Source organism: Apiospora phragmitis (genome assembly GCF_038363925.1).
Source record: "Apiospora phragmitis strain CBS 135458 chromosome Unknown utg000013l:1.0-2965645.0:1.0-2969333.0, whole genome shotgun sequence".
NCBI lineage: Eukaryota > Fungi > Ascomycota > Sordariomycetes > Amphisphaeriales > Apiosporaceae > Apiospora > Apiospora phragmitis.
Genome location: NW_027117413.1, coordinates 1,565,173 through 1,583,742, shown reverse-complemented (window position 1 = coordinate 1,583,742; position 18,570 = coordinate 1,565,173). Strand labels below are relative to the sequence as shown.

At 53.8% G+C, this 18,570-nt stretch overlaps 7 protein-coding genes across 7 annotated transcripts; 1 reads left to right on the top strand and 6 right to left on the bottom strand.

Moving 5' to 3' along the window:
- Positions 1–280: 280 nt before the first annotated feature.
- Positions 281–2,969, top strand: PG994_014219 (uncharacterized protein; the record flags this gene model as incomplete). The annotated part of the gene is made up of 4 exons (XM_066865628.1): positions 281–326; positions 395–1,320; positions 1,388–2,012; positions 2,068–2,969. The coding sequence occupies 4 exons, from the start codon at positions 281–283 to the stop codon at positions 2,967–2,969; spliced, it is 2,499 nt and encodes an 832-aa protein (XP_066708757.1).
- A 1,717-nt stretch (positions 2,970–4,686) lies between these two features.
- PG994_014218 (INO80 chromatin remodeling complex Ies1) lies at positions 4,687–6,825 on the bottom strand (the record flags this gene model as incomplete). Its single annotated transcript, XM_066865627.1, has 2 exons — positions 4,687–6,212; positions 6,285–6,825. 2 exons carry the CDS (start codon positions 6,823–6,825, stop codon positions 4,687–4,689), a joined length of 2,067 nt encoding a protein of 688 aa, XP_066708756.1.
- An 871-nt stretch (positions 6,826–7,696) lies between these two features.
- Positions 7,697–9,352, bottom strand: PG994_014217 (FAD dependent oxidoreductase; the record flags this gene model as incomplete). Its single annotated transcript, XM_066865626.1, has 6 exons — positions 7,697–8,109; positions 8,245–8,462; positions 8,562–8,668; positions 8,760–8,878; positions 9,081–9,217; positions 9,312–9,352. Coding segments are annotated over 6 exons (1,035 nt in total), but the record flags the coding sequence as incomplete, so codon positions are not given.
- A 353-nt stretch (positions 9,353–9,705) lies between these two features.
- PG994_014216 (MFS general substrate transporter) lies at positions 9,706–10,440 on the bottom strand (the record flags this gene model as incomplete). Its single annotated transcript, XM_066865625.1, has 2 exons — positions 9,706–10,245; positions 10,438–10,440. 2 exons carry the CDS (start codon positions 10,438–10,440, stop codon positions 9,706–9,708), a joined length of 543 nt encoding a protein of 180 aa, XP_066708754.1.
- Positions 10,441–10,648: 208 nt separating this feature from the next.
- PG994_014215 (major facilitator superfamily transporter) lies at positions 10,649–11,266 on the bottom strand (the record flags this gene model as incomplete). The annotated part of the gene is made up of 2 exons (XM_066865624.1): positions 11,087–11,266; positions 10,649–10,881 (listed from the first exon to the last, which is right to left on the bottom strand). Exons 1-2 carry the CDS (start codon positions 11,196–11,198, stop codon positions 10,649–10,651), a joined length of 345 nt encoding a protein of 114 aa, XP_066708753.1. The 5' UTR covers positions 11,199–11,266.
- A 26-nt stretch (positions 11,267–11,292) lies between these two features.
- Positions 11,293–11,744, bottom strand: PG994_014214 (uncharacterized protein; the record flags this gene model as incomplete). The annotated part of the gene is made up of 2 exons (XM_066865623.1): positions 11,293–11,573; positions 11,639–11,744. The coding sequence occupies 2 exons, from the start codon at positions 11,742–11,744 to the stop codon at positions 11,293–11,295; spliced, it is 387 nt and encodes a 128-aa protein (XP_066708752.1).
- A 3,622-nt stretch (positions 11,745–15,366) lies between these two features.
- PG994_014213 (DEAD-domain-containing protein) lies at positions 15,367–17,492 on the bottom strand (the record flags this gene model as incomplete). Its single annotated transcript, XM_066865622.1, has 2 exons — positions 15,367–17,242; positions 17,341–17,492. The coding sequence occupies 2 exons, from the start codon at positions 17,490–17,492 to the stop codon at positions 15,367–15,369; spliced, it is 2,028 nt and encodes a 675-aa protein (XP_066708751.1).
- Positions 17,493–18,570: the final 1,078 nt, after the last annotated feature.

The following is an 18,570-nucleotide window of genomic DNA, read 5'->3' as shown; positions in this document are numbered from 1 at the left end:
GCTAATTTTCGTACCACTCTCTCTCATTCTTGGGCACCACCAGACCTCCAACCTGACGTCGCGTGCCGTGCTGCATTCATTGTGTACCACAGTGACTAGTTCGGCCAAAGTCCTTTTCTTGATTCTTTGTGATTTCCACCTAGCGATCCGTGGCACATTACCATTCCGACTTCATTTGGGTGATGCATCGACACCGCCGAAACATAATATCCCTTTGATCTACCTCGTCGTTGGCCCTTGATTCTTTCGATTGTCGCGACGCGCACAACCCAACGCAACCATGCCGAGTTTCACAGATTCCTTCTGGACGCCAGACTATGCTGCAGGTAAGAGCCGATGCATAACCCGAACCCAACCCTCTCTGACCTTGTTACTTACCACCCTTTCCCAACAGGACTGGGCGTCTTGTTCAGCAAGCTGCAGCAGGGCGTGCAGGAGGATCGCCAAGTCCTGACCATTGCCCGCATGCGAGCCGAAGCCGAAGAAGCCTACGGCCAGCGACTAGGCGACATTGCGCCCGCCGCCGACAAGATTGCCGGCGGTTTCTCCAAAGACGATGGCGCCAGCGTACGGAAAGCCTACGATGGCGTGCGGACCGAGATGGAGGATGCCGCCAAGAACCACAAGAAGATCGCCCAGAGCATCCGGGACCTGGTCGTGAACCCCTTCTCGAGGTGGTGCGACGCGCACGAGCAGCGACTCCAGGACTCCCAAGACGAGCTGCAGTCGCGCTTGAAGGCCCACGACCGCCAGGCCGAAGTGGTGAAGAAGCTGCGCAGCAACTATTTTAACAAATGCCGGTTGGTGGAAGACCTTGAAGAAGAGAACAAGATGGCCTTCCAGGACGCCGAGAACAGCCCCAAGCAGAACATTCCCGAGATCAAGGTCCAAAAGGATGAGGAGAAGGAAGACGAAGACGAGATTTTCGAGATCGGCGACGAGACGTACCAGAAAGAGCAGGTCAAGAAGATCATTGAGCACATGCTCAACACGATCAAAATGGGCGAGACGAAGGTGCCCATCTTGGGGACCTACCAAAACACCTCCGCCGGTTCCGATATCGTCGAGTATCTGCAACGACATATGGATTGCACAAGTGTTAGCTACGCCGAGCGCATCGGTCAGGACCTGATTTCTAATGGATTCTTGCGACTGGTGGGCAACGTCGGTAGCACATTCGCCAACAGCTCTAGGCTCTTCTACCAGTGGCGACCCCAGGCCTTCCAGATTTCTGGTGTTCCGGAGAAGAAGACCCCCGTGTCGCGAACCTTCTCGCTGCCCACATCACAAGATGGCACCGACTCCCCCGTGGTTGGTGCGGTGAGCGAATATCTCCAGGGATGGAACGTTCTCGGTAACCAACACCCTAACGAAAACACCGGCCGAGAAGTTGCGCCGCGAGGCCAAGGAAACCGATGACAAGTACAAGGCCAGTGTGCAGAAGCTGGATGAGATGCGCTGTGATCTCGAGGAGTCCATCTTCGTGCACCTCAAATTCCTCGAGCGATGCGAGTTGGACAGGCTCAAGGCTATCAAGACGGTCGTTCTGGACTTTTCGGGAACGATCGGCAACGTTATTCCCAGTCTCCAGTCAACGGTAGACCGCATGGTACTGTACCAGGAAACAGTGCAGCCGATGGGGGATCTGCGATACCTGCTTGAGAACTACCGCACGGGTAGCTTTGCTCCCAAGGTTGTTACGTACGAGAACTACTACAACAGGGTTGACGAGCAAACCTTCGGTGTCGACCTCGAGGCACGCGCACGGGCGGACAAGAAGCGCGTACCCATCATTGTGACAACCCTCTTGACCTACCTGGATCACCACTACCCGGATCTCGAAGGCGACGAGGCAAGGAGGGGCGTATGGCTGATTGACGTGCCACTGGCTCAGACTCACAAGCTACGGAACAAGATCAACAATGGCAAGCCCTTCACCCCAGAAGACATTGCCGAGTTTGATGTCCCCACGGTTGCCAACGTCTTGAAACTCTATCTGCTCGAGCTGCCTGGTAAGTCATTGTATTGGCGCAAACATTTTCGAACTGTATACTAATTGTTGCCCAGATTCCCTGGTCTCATCTCACGTGTACGAGATTGTGCGAACAATCTACACAACGCCTACGGTAGCAGACACTGCGGACGATGCTCGTGTTGGCGTCCTGCAGCAGACTCTATCGCAACTTCGTCTTACCAACATTGCTACCTTGGATGCTTGCATGAACCATTTCACCCGCCTCATTGATCTGACTTCGGCCGACGACCAATATGTCCAGACACTGGCCGCATCGCTTGCGACATGCATCATCCGGCCTCGCACCCAGTCGTCTTTAACTCTGGAGGAGAAGCACTCTCAGCGACTGGTGCGTGACTTGTTCGCGCACAAGACGGCCATCTTTTCGGCACTGAAGCGCATGTCGTCTCTGTCCCACTCGGGATCGGTCACGGCCAACAACAACCGCCCGCGTGCTATCAGCACGGACGAGAGCAACCGTCGTGCCCACATGGAAGAACGGCAACGCGCTCTGCTAGAGAAGGTCGGCACTACCGGTGACCGTGGCCGCAGCCGGGCCACAAGTCCTGCACCAAGCCCGCGCCACCGACGTGACCGCAGTACTGGAGGCCCCGAAACCCGCTTCCCTATTCAAACCAGCCCGACATCCACCAGTGAGCGACACGGCCGGTCGAGCATGGCCAGCCTGAACGGCACCATCAAGAGAGACAGTCTGGAAGTCCCAGACAGTGCGGGCTCGGCACCTTCCACTGAGCCGAATGGAGACGCGCCATCAGAGGAGGGCAGCCAGGGCAGTCCCGTTGATACCAAGCGCAGCAGCCTGAGCAGCCTCGGCCGCAACAGCGTCCGGTTCGAGCGGGGCCGGAGAGTAACGCCGGTGGAGCCAACCGTCGGCGAAGAGAAACTAGAGAAGCAGCAGGGGGTCACGCTGGTCGACGCGCCTATGGACGATTAGGGATACGACCAAGCCGATTCGCCAGTCGTCGAGGAAGCCCAATATGCCTTCCAATACCCCTAGAAAGGAGGTCCCCGCCGGTGGTGGTGTCATTAAGCGAAAACGAGTCACGTTCCGGGAAGCTGGCCTTTTTTTTAATCATTTTTTTCTCTTAAGAAAAAAAAAAGGCCATGCGCAAACGCACGCACGCACGCCACACACATTATGTCATCACACAATGGATGTGTTATACGTATAATAGCTATTGCTAGTAACGATTAGGAGGAAGGGGGAGGGGGGTTAGTGGTCAAACATGGGGCAACGAGCAATGAAATAAACTGCTCTTTTGTACTGAATAAGACGCTTTTACGAATGAATCAAATGGATACACTTAATTTCCAGTTCTCTCTCACAACTACTTGAATGACAACACTGGCGGCTCGATAGAGATAGTAGATTGTTGCCAGTCAGCCATTCGGTCGCTAACAGCTCTGCCACATCTATCTTTGACTCTGCGGGAGGGGAGAGAATGCCCTTCTCGTCATCGGCTGGTACGTTTTGCCTGTTTGCGCACACCCAGAGGCGGCCATTGCTTTCTCGGGGCTGAAGACGACGCACTAATTACTATCATATCACCACCATGTAATGAGAGCAGCCACGGTGCACGCCCATCCGGAAGAATGATAACACGAAAATTAGTTAGAAAGTGCTACCTGCTCCGCTGCTTGCTGCCTACGTATCCCATATTGATCATGTCACTGTTAGCTAAGCCACTGCAAGACTGGGACTTGGAACGAACAGTTATCCCCCAAGCCCACGATGATGAACTGTACGTAATTTCTGATCCCAAAACCTCAACAACACGAAGATAGATACTCGCAACGGATGCAGACAAAAGCACCAACCCCTTATTAGACTACTGCCTGATGTTGTGAAGATCGCACCCGTCTCTATACGCGGAACTGGGAGATAGATACAAGGAGACTTTCCAACGACCACCACCTCCCGAACGCAGCAGATTCGCCATGGAGTCGAGAGGAGAACCCCACGACTGGATATGTGGAGGGATATAAGCATTTAGGCAAACACCGGTGGGCAATCATTGCTATTCAGTCAGGTCCCTTTTGTGTTATATAATCATCAACTCCAACGCCACACAGCACAGTTCATAGAGATACTTATGTCATCAATCAAAGGGCGAAAAGCTTCTCAACGTAGCATAGCAAGTAGACGCTCATATTAGTGAATCGGGTTGGTAGCAGGTAGACGACGACGACTATATCTTGCCTTGTCTACCCCATATACCACCACCCACCCATCCAGTCTATCGGTATCCCCTTTTTGGGGCATATCATATTCGTACAGTAACAAGCTGAAGAAAAAGGGCTAGAAAAAACAAAGCCGCCTAGACGCCCAACGCCGCCCATTCTTTTGGCCCCTGACGAAAACAGCCCCCTTTCCTCTCGCAAAGGTTGCACGTCTCCTAATAAAATGACAATGAAATAACAACACTCATCTGATACAGCGCGAGGTCCGTCTGCGGTCTCGCACTGACTCGCCCTTCATATAATCCCAGACCACATTTGTTGCGAACCCGTACTTCGCCGGAACCGAGCCAATTACACAAGATCACAGACACTATGGATCAAACCCATCACAAAGGTGTCGTCACCTTAAGCTCTAGTAGGGTTTCCAGCTAAGATAGTCTGGCAGACGTTGGCGGAGGGAGCCATACCACCTAACCATCAGAATCCGTGTCATCATCTGCCAGACCCAGCAAAGTCTTATCCACATCGTCAAGCTCTTCATCGTCGTCATCATCCTTGCCGCCGTCGCCCTCCTCGGCACCACTAGCAAGGCCGAGGAGCTCCTTATCCATATCGTCAAGGTCGTCGGCGTCTTCCATGGTGACGTCGCCGTTAGGCGTGCCATTCGTACGAGACTTTCCTTTCTCGCCAAACTCGGCTCTTTCGCTCCCTTCGGCATACTCCCCATTCATGTCTGGCGTGCCGCCAATAGCCGTGCGGTGCATTCTGAAGGGGCGAACCGCACCGCGGTTGAAGTATTCAGGCGCTTCCCATCGCGAAAGGCGCCGGCCTGCGCGTCGGAAAGCCGAAACGTGGGACACAAACTCCTCACCGAAGTCGTCCGGCTCTGATGTGAGCTGACAAAGACCACCAAAGCCCCGGCCGCGGTACGGTAGGGACTTGTCCATGGCATATCTGAATTCTTCCTCGTCGCTATCCACAAACGGATCCGCCATGGTATCGAGGCGTTTGATTGCGCGAATGATGCCGCCTTCTTGTCGGCGAGCCTTCCGAGCTCTATGGTGGGCCTTCCTAAGGCCTCGATCCAGGATGTACTCGACGCGTTGGTTCCGATTGTGCTCCACAGCAAGCTGATGGGCAGTAGGCGGCCGCGGCTTACGTGGCACTACACCGTCGAGCGCTCCAGATCCGGGCGCGGCGGGAGAGGAAGCTTCGTAAATCTGGTACTTAAGAGATCCTGTTCCTCGCCTGCCGCCACCGGCGCCGGCCAGATGACGAGCGAGTGCCCTGGGGGGCGGAGTCGATCTCGTACTATCGAGGTCGGACTCGTGCTTTGAGGGCCTGATCCGTGGCAGTATTGCGGCAGAAGTCCCTTCGTCGCCGAGAAGTTTGCCTCTGGCTACAGCACGTTTGCTTGGCTGGTGGTCTTGGGCATACTGAGCATCGGCGGCAATGATTTTAGCTCGATGGGCTTGCTTCTCGCGACCAAAGTCGATCTCTGTCTGAGGGTCAATGTTCTCCTGGTCTTCCTCTTCGGGTGTCATGGGGGCCAACTTGGGCACCCCTTGATTTGACAGATCCGAGTCGTACACCACGCCAGCACCAAATGGATTCTCGTCACATCCTTCTTCCGTGAAGTCTGATTCTAGGTAGAACCACATGAGCCACAGAAAAGCGTTGGCACGAGAGTGACTAGTGAAGTTGGTCTTCATAATCAAGTCGTGGAACTCGCCATCGCTCGGGAAGTGCAGTTCGGCGATGTGTGGTGCCGAACTGCAGATGAGGAATATCAAGTTGACCGGGTTTGTTCGCGGGACATCGAGATCCTTGAAGTCATTGAGATGGTGAGGCTCGGGTCTGTCTTCGGCAGCGCCCTTGAGGATGGACTTCAGGCGAGGAGCATCCTGCAGTTGTTTGTATGCAGTGGCGTCCTGATAGGCCTGGAGAGAGGGGATGGCATGGTAGGTGCGAAGCTGGGCTCGCATTTCAGGGAAGACTAGCAGTAGACAGAGGTTAGTGTTAAGATTGCAGGTAATAGAGGGCAAGGGGGGCCACGAGGGCGACGTACAGTTCAAGGTGGTATTCATACGACCAACGTTGACTAACAGACAGACCATAGCCATACTCTTCGCGGCCTCCCGATCACTAAGCAGTTTGTCGCGAAGGACCTTGCTCGTCTTGCTGCTCCTAGCCATTGTGTCGATGTACAAGTCGGCAAAGGTCTGCTTCTCCGTCTGGGTCAGGTCGTAGCTGTTGGTGAAGACCTTGCGCTCGTTGTCGAAGACGGCGCGGAGGAAGTCGTATTGGATGTCTTTGCGCCATAGTGGCTCGCCATCCTCCTTCTTGAGATGTCGAATCTTGCCGATGGTCTGCAAGCCGGCATCGCGAGCATCGCGAGCAGCGCCGGCGGCATTGGACTGGGACTTGCGCGACCTGGCCGTCTTGGAGGGACGAGTCGTGGTGTCGACCATGCTCGAATCTGCTACGTTGGTGTTGTCGTTGTCGTTGTCGTTGTCGCTGTCGTACCGGGGTTTGGAGGAACGGTAGCGACCAGGACTGCTCGCCCGAGACGAGGCGGGGCTTTGGTCGCCATTATCGCTGGCGTCCATGGCGAGTGAATATTGGGTTCAGAATTGTTTGCGTGTCGGTTTGGGTAGTTTGCATTCACTGGAATGTTGCGTTGCCAGCGAATGGAGCTAAACTCAGCTCAGTCGACGGAATGGGACGATGAGATCCAATGCGTGCCGATGGGAGCACCTATCGTGGGATGTGTTGTTGGTCATTGATTTAGTGACGTGACATTGCTGGAAGTGAAGGGGAAATACAAATTTTGAGGGAAAAACAAGAATCAAGGAAAGAAAAGGATCGAGATGGATGGGTGCGAAAATTGCGCCCTCTGCCCAATCCGTTGGTGGGAAGTTTGATGCTTATGTATTCAATAATATTAGTCTCAGGCTGGCTCTGCTCGCCCTCAGCGCATCACGACCGACCAGAACGCGCCAGCCAGCAATTGCATTCTCCCGCCGATTAGAACCTTGGGTAGGTACGCTACCTACAGCGAGTACCCAGCTCCAAGGGAACTTTACTGGATGGAGCTTGAGCCACAGTTTACCTTTGTCCAGCCACATGTGGCTTACACTCTAACCTACGATCTTCCTACGCTTGCATGTATTATTACTCTTGCCTCCTTCAACTGCTCCAATATAGCGACAGCAGAGCACATACCACGTAATACATAATAACTCCTGCATTTATTCATTCCTAAGCAAGACGTCATCATTATCATGGTATGACACCGAATAAGGTTGTTATGCGCTGCCACTGCTTTCCCCCCTTTTTTTGGGCAGTTATCACGAGATGGGTCGCAGAAGTTTGCTGGTGTGATGTCCCACCGGTTCTACTCCATCTCCGCCCCAAAAACTTAAATACAATAAAAACTCTCAAAGTTGACGCGTGATTTCCCTCCCCCCTCCTCCGTGGTCAAACCTTGAGAGCCGCCTTGATGATCGCCACGGCCTCGCTCCCGACCCCGTAGCTGAGCCGATACCCGGAGCCCCCGACACCATAGCAGTGCACCACCTTGAGAGTTCGTCTCCCTCCGGCGGCGGCGGCGGCGGCGGCGTCTTCATCCTCGTCGTCTCGCATCTCCTCGAGCTCAACCCTGGTTCCCCCCTCGCGATAGGGGCGGTAGCCGACCGGGTGGCGGAACACCCGCAGGGCCTCAGGTCCCGCGCCCTCAGGCACCAGCTTGGGGCACATCCGCACCGCCCTCTGCATGATCCCTTGGTCAACCTGCATGTCGGGAGCGGAGGACAGCTGTAGCTTCTTGGTATTGTTCTGCGTTTCTTCGGGCGAGAGCCTTTCGTGTGTGCCACCCAAACCCGTGCCTTTGCCTGGAAACCCGATGTTTGTTAGGATTGCCCAATTTTCTTGCTTTTCCCCCCTGGCATGTGTACTGGTAGTAGTCGTAGAAAGAGGAGAGAGAGACAGAGAGAGAGAGAGAGTTCATCGAGTGAGTCTGTCCTTACCTAGGGGCCGTTCAATAATATACGCCGTCTCGGCGACCTGTGGGTTCATACCCAGTCGTTTGTTGTAAGGCATGAAGTACATGCCATCGCTCTGGTTCTCGACCAGAACGAGTTGGCCGCGGACGGGGAACACGCCCGCGTCTTCCACGCCGCCCAGGTCCCGAGCGCCCAGCCCGGCGCAATTGACCACGAAGTCGGCGGGCTCGGGGCTGCTGCTGCTACCGTCCTCGTCGTCCAGTGGCGGAAGGGCGAAGAAGAAGGCATCGCGGATATGGGTCAATTATGCGCGGTGGAAGCGCGCACCTCTGGCTTCGCACTGGTCCCGCAGGTATGTCAAGTAGGTCGTCGGATCCAGGGCGGCGGTGCGGTATTTAATGCCCCAGTCGGCGAACTCGGGCACCTCGGACCTGTCAAGGTGACGGTACTACATTACAGGTACATAAGAGCCCATGAAAAAAAAAAACCAGACAGAGAAAACATGGCCGCAAGGGGGGAGGGGAAGGAAGCTAACACACATCATGTACGACGTGCTCCCACCAGTCGTGGGCCTTGTCTCTAGGCTTATCTTCCTCACAGTAGAAGGAGGATTTGTCTCGGTGTAGGTTAGCAACAAGGTTCCTCTTAGGCGGCAGCCCTGACCGTAGGTGGTATGCTGTTGTTACCTTAAAGCCATACTCCAGTCTCTGTTGTCGCATCAGCCAGCGCGTACAGTTCGGTCCACGTCTCCAACTCCCATTGTTGTTCTCGAGTATTGATTTTTGATATCCTTGATTGCGTTGTGTTTAGTTTGGTCTACTCTTTGACACACGGGCGACACTAATGACGAAAAGGCTTACGGGACGTAGATGGCCCCGGCCCAGGGGCTAGTATATGTCGGATCCTCGTCGGTTGGCATATGTTAGCCACGACGTGGATCTTGCCGAAGCCGACTCGGAGCAGTTGGAGAGCCGTGGTCAAGCCAATGACACCGGCCCTATACGGACTTAAGTGAGTAGTTGACCTGGAACAACGCCATCTGACGAAAAACAAGGAAAACCCAGAAACGGCCCAGAGAGAAAATTACATACCCTATGATAACAATTTTGGGGTCATTCATAGCGAATTGTCGAACTGTTGTAGTGTACGAGACAGAGAATTGTCATGGAATGATCGCTAAAACTGCGTGGGTGCCTCCGCGTCCTCCAAAGTCATATATGCTTACATGTAGAAGTATATGACCGAAATCGGCAACGACGGATGTGCGGCTAGTATTTATGATAAAAATAAAACAGATGCCTGCTAGTAGAATAGCAATCATTGGTGCGCATGTTCTGTTCACGATTCCGGGCCGGGTATACTGTGGATTGGAGTTCAATATGTGCTTGAACTCGGTAGTTTAGGAACTAATTATATCTCAAATAACTAGGTGGTATAGAATTCAACGAAATCCGATGGCATGCTCTAGTGTACAGGGTGGGGGTATCAAATCTTCTTCAGATCAGTCGTACACGTATTCTTCGCCGCCGCCGCCGCCGCCTCGTCCTCCTCCTCCTTGTCCAGCTTCTCGAGCCGTTGCCGCCTCCACCCGGGGCTCCAGTACCAATTAGCCGCACCGAGCAGCACGTACACGACCGAGAAGGCCGCGAGCGCGAGGAACAGGCAGCCGGGCCCCCACGCCTCGAGCAGCGGCTCGACGAACGAGACGCCCGCCGCGTTGAGGAACCGGCTCAGCAGGTTGCTGATGGCGGTGCTGCTGGCGCCCTGCCCGGGGCACAGGCCCGAAATGAGGGTCTGGTTGGCCGCGACGAGGGCGTTGCTTCTGGCGGCGACAAGGAATTGTAGGGTCAGCGGCACCGCGATCCACCCGGGCCGCGATGTCAGGTGCCAGGGGAGGCGCTCGGGATCCATGGCGAAGCCGTACAGCTCCAGCGATGCCACGAAGACGGCCGTGAGCCAGGGCACGTGGCGGAGGCGCGCGCGCTCGAGCGGGAAGTCGGCCGGCAGGTCCTGGGACGACGGCAGCTCGTAGTCCCGCGGCAGGTCGTGCGCCGCGTTTTAGGCAGCCTGGATTGTTTTGTAGTCTTTTGTCATTAACGAGCCGACCAGAACAGACCTGGTGATAGTTCCAAGTCTTATTGCCTTGAAGACGTGTGTTGTTAGTGTTTTGCTTGCCCGGCTGTTAGATTAGGTGTCAGGGCTTCCGGTTTCACGCACCATTTGGAAGAAAGCAGATTCCAATGAGCGTCTCGTCTAGATGGAATGTCTTCGCGAACATGGGGGTCATAGTGGTAGTAATCATTCCCCATGTCGCGAAAGCCAGGCTGCCGAAGAGCAGGTTGGTCAAGATATCCTTTTCGAGCATTAGTTTCAGGGGCGCCAGCATGGTTCTGCTGGTGATTCTGTTGGGACTCTAAGAAAAGCCGGCTCAGTCGTGCACTCGGGCTCCTTGAACTTGCGTATCCAGGGCTGGTAGACGCCGCTGAGCCGGCAGGACCCGTTGCCGGCGATGGTTCGTAGGGTCTCGGGTAGAAAAAAAGACTACGGCAACCAGGAGGATCGCAGTACCTATGAGCAAGAATACGAAGATGGACCGGAATCCAAACCCCTGTGCTAAAGCGCCACCCATTACGGGGCCAACCGCGATGCTGAAGTTGCGGGCTGACGTTCTTCTGTTAGTATCGCCCTTTCCTAGCATGGGGGTGTGGATGGAGATCGGTATTGCTTACTGGCCAAATAGAAGCTGGTGAAGGCCCCGCGCTCAGAAGGCGGTGATAAGTCTTGAATTACCCACTGCCTGACGTCTGTTTTTAGCAAAGAGATCATTGGAGTGTCTTTTTGCCCCTTTCAACTATAGCTCACTTACCTAGGATCAGCGTGGAGGCGCTGCCGCCAGACTGAACGCCGCGGAAGAGCAGCAGCACAGTGAAATTAGGAGAGTAGCTGAGGGCGATATTGGCGACCAAGAATAAGATCATAGCAATCAGATAGATCGGCCTGCGACCTATTGCGTCCGCAAAGGCACCCCAGAGAACGGAGGTCAGCCCTGGACCAGCAGAAAGGAGGTGACGGTTAGTTCCACCATAGCCACTTCTGGCGGCGGCTGAAGACGTGATATGGTTCCTCGGGCTCTGGCTTCCCTGTGTATCCTCCCTTTTCAACAGTCGGCGCCTCCTTCTCCGAACAAGACAGGTCTCTCTTGCCGTGTCTTGACGGGCTCGCCGGCGGCGTCGACAACCAGCTTGTCTCAGCCGGCTTGTGCTTCCTCTCGTGGAAATCCCTCCACGACCGAATATCAGTCGACCAGGACGAAGCCGGCCTAGCCTGGGTCGACCACCGTTCAGTCACGGGCTCTACATGTGACGACGTGGGTGAATCTAGACCATCATTAAACGGGGAAGAAACGGCCAAGACCCACTGGCGCACGCCGGCCGCGCTCCACAAGCCGTCTCTGAACTGTTGCCATCCCGACCCCGGCGGAGCTGGCGTTCATCTGACGTCACCCCAGGATCGGCGCCAGACATTGTCGGTTTGTGGGCGGTAAAGAAAAAGAGGAGACAAAAGAAAAGAACGTATGGCAGACGTAGGGATACTAAACACATCACCTGCGTGCGTGATAGGTGCCGGACTGGGAAGGACCAACACAGTTGTTCCAAGACGGGCAAGTTAGATGCGACAGCCAAGGTATGCGGTCCGCAGCGGTGATGTAGTAGTCTTCCAAGCCCTTGGCCACAAAGTCCTGGTGAAAGGACCAAAGTAGCTCAGGAAGGCAATGACATGCCATGCTGCGTTGGACTAATATACGTACGTCCACTGTCTGTTCAAATGAGCCCGTCCGAAGCCCCGGGGCCTGGGAAACTCGGGGTGGGGGCCCCCACGCTGATTGCCACAATCACCGGTTCGCAGACATAGGGGTGGCCACTTGACACGACTGTCAGATTTGTTGATTTGGAGAACGTGAAGCGAGGGTGTTGTCTGAGCAAGCGACCGATGATAAGTCGGCGGCGGCAGGCCCAGGGCAACTATATGTTCTCTTGGCTGTGTCCCGGAGTTTCAAGAACACTCTTGGCCCCTCAGATTTGCAACCAGGACTATGCCCAGCCGAAGATAACTCAAAATACCCATTGAAATCATCTCTAACGTCTCATGTTGGGAGGAGAGAAAGGAGGGAGACTCGAGGCCACTTCTTTAAGACGAGTCGTGGATCCGGAATGCATGACTGGGCCATCATCACCAAAAGTCCTCCACCGATTTGATTGCATCCCACCGTCCACGATACTTTCGCAACAGCAATTCGGACATAAACTGGGAATCGATGAGTGACCTCTCTGATGAGTCGACACCTCTACTGTCGGCATACGTGCCTGGGAGGCCGTGACCACCACCACCACTCAGTACCTCCCGAGCAATACTACGACCGTGTACATTACCACCACCAAGACAGTCTCGAACGGGAGTATCCCACTTCCAACCGCGCCCTGTACCACTGCTACCACCACCACCATCGCCACTCCCAGCAGCGGAATAGAAAGGGATACAGAAGACAATGTTGCGGACCTAACACCACTTAAACCACCGTTGGCTCACTCGGCGAACCCAGCCGTGGTTGGAGGAATAACGGGAACAGCTGGTAGGCCTCATCATCCATGGTATTATACTACTGTTGGTCCAGCCAGGCTAACAGTGTTGTTCACCTCTAGCGGGTTTGGTAATCATGGGCATCACTATATTCGTCACATTGCGGCGGAGGAAGCGGAGGACCATTATAGACGATGAGAGCCTTCGCGCTCGTATGTACGAAATACCGGCGTATGAGCAGACGTATCCAATCGGCCCCAGATGAGGGTCGATGCATATAAGCCTTAATCATGTACAAACAAGCGAGACTGCAGTTTTCTGTTGTTACGGTTTAGACAGCGAGAACTGTTTACATATTACTACAATCTAGACACATTTAGACTTCAGTTCTGACTTGTCCTGCTTTTCTCAGCAACAGCTTGACATAATGCTATCTGAGATGCCTCTCCAAACGTGACACTCAACATCGGAGGTCTAGTCGACAAGACAACACATAGACAAAACAGCCTGACTCCCGTTCGAGATAGCACGTGCGGACTTGATTCGCCAGCTCTATCCAGAAGACTGGTATCGCATCCAAGAGCTGCCTCGGTCCTCAACCATCAATCATCTCTTTTCATCGCTAGCATCCGTGCAGCAACCTAGAGCCGGTATCGGTCTAGGTCGTGTCTCTTTTCGAGAACTCGTCCCTTGCGGGGAGACCTCCTGACTTGCGACGTGTCAGAGCCCTCCGGAGTAAAAAAAAAAAAGGTAAAAGCTCAGTCTCTGCCCGTACAGTATCCTCTCGGCCGGGTACTTGGCCAGACAAAGAGTTCGGATGGAGGATATTGGAATTGAATAAGCGAGCTGCCTGTCAAGGTTTTTTTTGGTTCAGAAGTCAGAAACCGGCGAAATTGGAATGCTACTAGAGATCTTAGAAGGCGGATCCCTGATACTGAATCCCCTCCTTTGAAACCCTCGGGAATGAGCTGAATCTAACACCTGTCCTGGTTGGTAAAATGCTTCCTTATGAGATCACCATTTCAGAGCTGGCTGGCACTGCACGAGTTGGGAATGAAGAGTATCGAAGTTGGAAACATGTACACGACCAGCAAGAATACGCCAGTCGCAAACAGGGTCTGACTGGGTACGTCAAGAATTATAGTAGCCTGCCTGGAGAGGAATGGATTTAAAAGGCGGCCGGCCTCAACTGGAGACGATTCAAGAAAGTGTTCAGAGATTTCCAAAACCATCCGTTTTGTAGCAGCAAGCCGGGAACGACTCGCAGCCTAAGTAATACATCGTAGACTGCCAGACGCATGACAGCCGTTGGCAATGTTGGCAACGAGCCCATTTGTCAGGACAGTTGGCAACGAATCCATTTGTCAGGACATCTAGTCGAGTGACGAGGAACTTGAACATTCTTACCTTGATTACCTACCTACCTTGTCCGCAACATCCGTTTGTTGCCATCAGCAGCCCATCTGCATACATCACCAACTTCATGCATCACACGTCACACATATAGGCCACGAGACAGTGGAATTATGAATCAACGTTCTTTTTTTTTATTTGGGAGTTCTCAGTTTATTCATGATGAGCCTTTCCTTTGGACCACCACGACGTAAAAACCGAAAGGGTTGAAGAACGTCTCAGACGGCATCTGCAAAGCCACACTGCCATCCATTTGCCAGTATTGTTGCCTGGGCAGGTTGGACTCTAGCCTGTTCCATATGCTGCTGTATCGAAAGAGCAGGATCCCTAAACTTTGACCTGCCTCATCGTCCCGGGATTCTTCACCAATTGACAAAGAATCCAGGAAAGAGGTCCGAGTCCACATGCCCTGCTCACCGAGACGCCGTTTTGTTGTTGTTCATGAATCCATTATTCTCGACCTTGGTCGAAATTACCATTTCTATCATCATGAGCCCTCTAAAGGTCCCCTCGCCGTGGCGTTGCTCGTATTTTCGAGCCTGCCTAGCAGAGAACCGAGAAATCCACTTTTGTCTATGATATGCCATCGCACAAAATCAACTGCCAAGCAGCAGAGCATAAATCCCTTTCTATGTGAGAATGCCAAGGACGATTTCCATTCTCGTAAAGTCCTCCTCTACGAAGGTGAAAGCAGGTCGCAAATGCGTCGATTGGACCGGGTGTCCAGGATCATCTGCCCTCAGATGTCCCCAGACCGACCCAGTCTCGGTGGTGAAGGCACGTGTTTGACCTTCCAAAGTCTTTCTGATGCAGCTGCTCGCAAGTCGCCCGCTGAGGGGACTTCTATGGGTATCATAAATTGCGTATGCAGCCGTAAAAAGACAAATGCCGTATCATGTGCCAGAGTCCGATGTCATTAGACTCTACCCTGCCAGTCCTCAACGGAGGCTGAATATCAAGTCCGCCGGGAGAAGGATTTATGCCTCGCAAAATTTGGTGAAGAAAATGCCAATGGTGAAGCGTCAACGCAAAACAAATGTAAAACATGAGAAAGTGTATTTGTCGCGGGAAAATTAGGGCGCCCAATCCTGTTGCGACAGAAAACCCCCACTGCAGGATGTTGGGATCTGGAAAGGACGTCAGGTAGGTGGATATTTACCACCAGGAAGCCTGACCGGGGCCGCTGGGGTTGCCGTAGCTGCCGCCGCCATAGCCACCACCTCCGTAGCCACCGCCGCCACCGCCGTAGCCACCACCGGGGGGACCACCGAAGCCGCCGCCACCACTGAAGTTGCCTCCCTGAGGTGGGCCGTTGAAGCCGCCGCCAAAGCCGCCGCCACCGCCACCGCTATTGAATTTGCGGAAATCGCTGTTGGCACCACGGCCACGGCCACCGCCGCCTCCACGTCCACGGCCACGACCGCCGCCTCCGAAGGAGCTCTCACGAGCGATGGTCTCGAGGAAGGCAGGGCACTCCTGGTTGGCCTCCTTCAGAAGGTCAATAAGCTCCCGCACGACACCTCGGTTGCCACGGTTGAAGAAAGCAGTGGAGTGACCAGTGTTACCCGCACGACCAGTACGACCGATTCGGTGAACGTAGTCGTCAATGTCGGTAGGAAGATCGTAGTTGACAACGTGGGTGACATTAGGGATATCGAGACCACGAGCGGCAACAGCAGTGGCAACAAGAATGGGGCATCGCGCATTGCGGAACATCTCCAGGGCCCGCTCACGCTCGCGTTGGGTACGGTCACCGTGGATGGATGTAGCGGGGAAGTTTTGGTTGATGAGGAAATCAGACAGCGAGTCGGCCATACGCTTCGTCTCGACGAAGATCAGGGTCAAACCAGCACCGTGGGTGTGGAGAATGTCGAGGAGAACAGAGCGCTTGTCGATATCTTCGACGTACTCAACCTTCTGGGTAATGTTCTCGGAGGTGGAACCAACACGACCAACAGACAGGAAGATGTAGTCCTTCAAGAAGTCGCGAGCGAGCATCTGGATGTCACGGGGGAAGGTGGCCGAAAACATGAGGGTCTGACGGCCATCGACACCGGGCATATCCTCACCCTCAACGATTCGTCGAATCTGAGGCTCGAAACCCATGTCCAACATGCGATCAGCCTCATCGAGGACCAGGTACTTGATGTTAACAAGCGAGATGCGGCCTCGCTCAATGAGATCGACAAGACGACCAGGGGTAGCGACCAAAAGATCGCATCCGCGCTCGATCTGGCGGAGTTGCGAGCCGATATCTGCACCTCCGTATACGACACAGGGGCGTACCCAAGATCGGTAGGCGAACTTGCGAGATTCCTCGTAGATTTGCGAGACCAACTCACGAGTGGGCGCAAGGATCAAAGATGTGGGGTATGCCTTGCGCTGGCGTCCAAAGCCGCCACCAGCAGCGGGAGCAGTCGAGGGACCGGTCTGGAAGGCCTGCGACAGGATGGGGAAAAGGAAACCACCAGTCTTTCCGGAACCAGTCTGGGCGCAAGCCATCAAGTCTCTACCTCCCATCACAATAGGAATAGAGTACTTCTGGACAGGGGTGGGGACGTTGTAGCGGGCAAGCTTGATGTTTTGGATCAAGTGGTCATCCAGAGGGGGGTTTGTGAACTGGGTGACAGCCTCGGGGACATCGTGGCCAGAAGCCTCGACGGGGATGTCATCATACTTCTCGAAGTTGATACCGGTGTGCTGCTTAGAAGGGTCCTCGGGAGTACCGAAGAGCTCACGCTCAACACGAGGGTTGGCGGGGCCAGCAATGTGCTTTCCGTCGCGCCACTGACCATCACCAGAGCCACGAGCGTAGCCGCCGCCGCCGCCGCCACCGCCGCCACCGCCGCCAGAAGCATTGGGGTTGCCATAGCTGTTACGGTCGAAGCCGCCACCTCCGCGGTTGTTGTAGTTGCCTCGCTGTTGGGGAGGTGCTTGCTGAGGGGGAGGGAAGTCATTGGGACCCGGACCGCCGGGGAGAGGGTTGGCGCCAGCCCAACCAGGAGCAGGGCGGGCATCGAAGCTCTGGTTACTGTCGAGACGAGGAATGTTAGCAAAGGCTCAGTTGGAATAATCTTGAGGGTATCTAGGATTGCCATGTAGTGAGAATATCGATGGATTGTGACTTACCCTGCCCAAGCACTGTTGTTCAGGCCGCCGTTCATAGCGGGACCACCACCACCACCGCCCATCTTACCGCGCATATGAGGTGGGATGTAAGAGCGAGGACCATTCTGTTGCTCGCTGAGGCTCAGGCCGCCCATGTTGATTTGATCAGCCATATTGAATGACGAAGGTACGAATGAAATCGTAGAGATTGATGTCGTTGATTGACAAGTGTTTCTCGTGTCCAGCCGATTACGTTATCTCTGATGGAAAGAACGAGAGGGTGGGATGAAAAACAATGTTGAACTTCTCGACCGGTCGGTGATGAGAAGACAAAAAAGATCGTGAATGGGGATGTGATTGAGGAAAAGCCTGGAGGTCGCTCTTCTCAGTCGGAAAAAATGATTATGTAGGATGTGTGAAAAGCCTGTCTACTTGGGAAGGCTGCCGATAATCACACGTCTATTGATGCAAAGTCTTCAAGCTCCTTCGAAAAGAAAACGAAATCTTTTTCAAAGGAAAGAGAAAACAACGATGACCAAACGCAGGCTGCAAGTTTGTATGTGAGAATCTTCTTCTTCTTCTCTCTCTCGTCCTGGTGGGAAGAGGGAAAAAGGAAAGAAAAAAAAGGTTGATAGAGGGTGGTTGTGGGATGGGAAGAATGGGTCAGGCAGGGGAGGTTTTGGGAGGGTTTAGTTGAATGGAGACTGGCTGGGTGGGTGGCCTGGAAAAAATTTAGTCTGAAGATCCAATGGCGGAAGATGTATGTAGCAGCGTTTGTAAGTACACCACCTAACCTAAGTCTGCATGTATGTACACTTGCCAACGAGAAAAGTCAAGCCCAGAGGATCTCTTTGAAAATTGTTTTATTCCTAGTGCTTTGCTATCTCCGTTGCTGCTTGCCATCCGCTACTATCTGACATATCTGACATACATGACATGACTCCCAGCATGGTTTGTCGTAACCCAGGTGCGAGTAACCTCTCTCAGGGTCTGTACTTGAATAAGGTACCTATTCTACCAAGTACAGGGAGGCGACTGTATTGCGTTGTTGGTCACCCCTCTACATACGAGTCTACCCTCCACCTGGCATCCGTTGAAGTGCACCCTTATGATATCAGGATACTACTGCATACCTGTCGTTCTCCCTTCCTACCTTCATCCCTGGCACTGTTACGCATCTCAACTTCAGGGTTCACACTGTTTCCACATCAGATACTTATTTATTTTGATCCTATTGCGATCTTGAAGAGT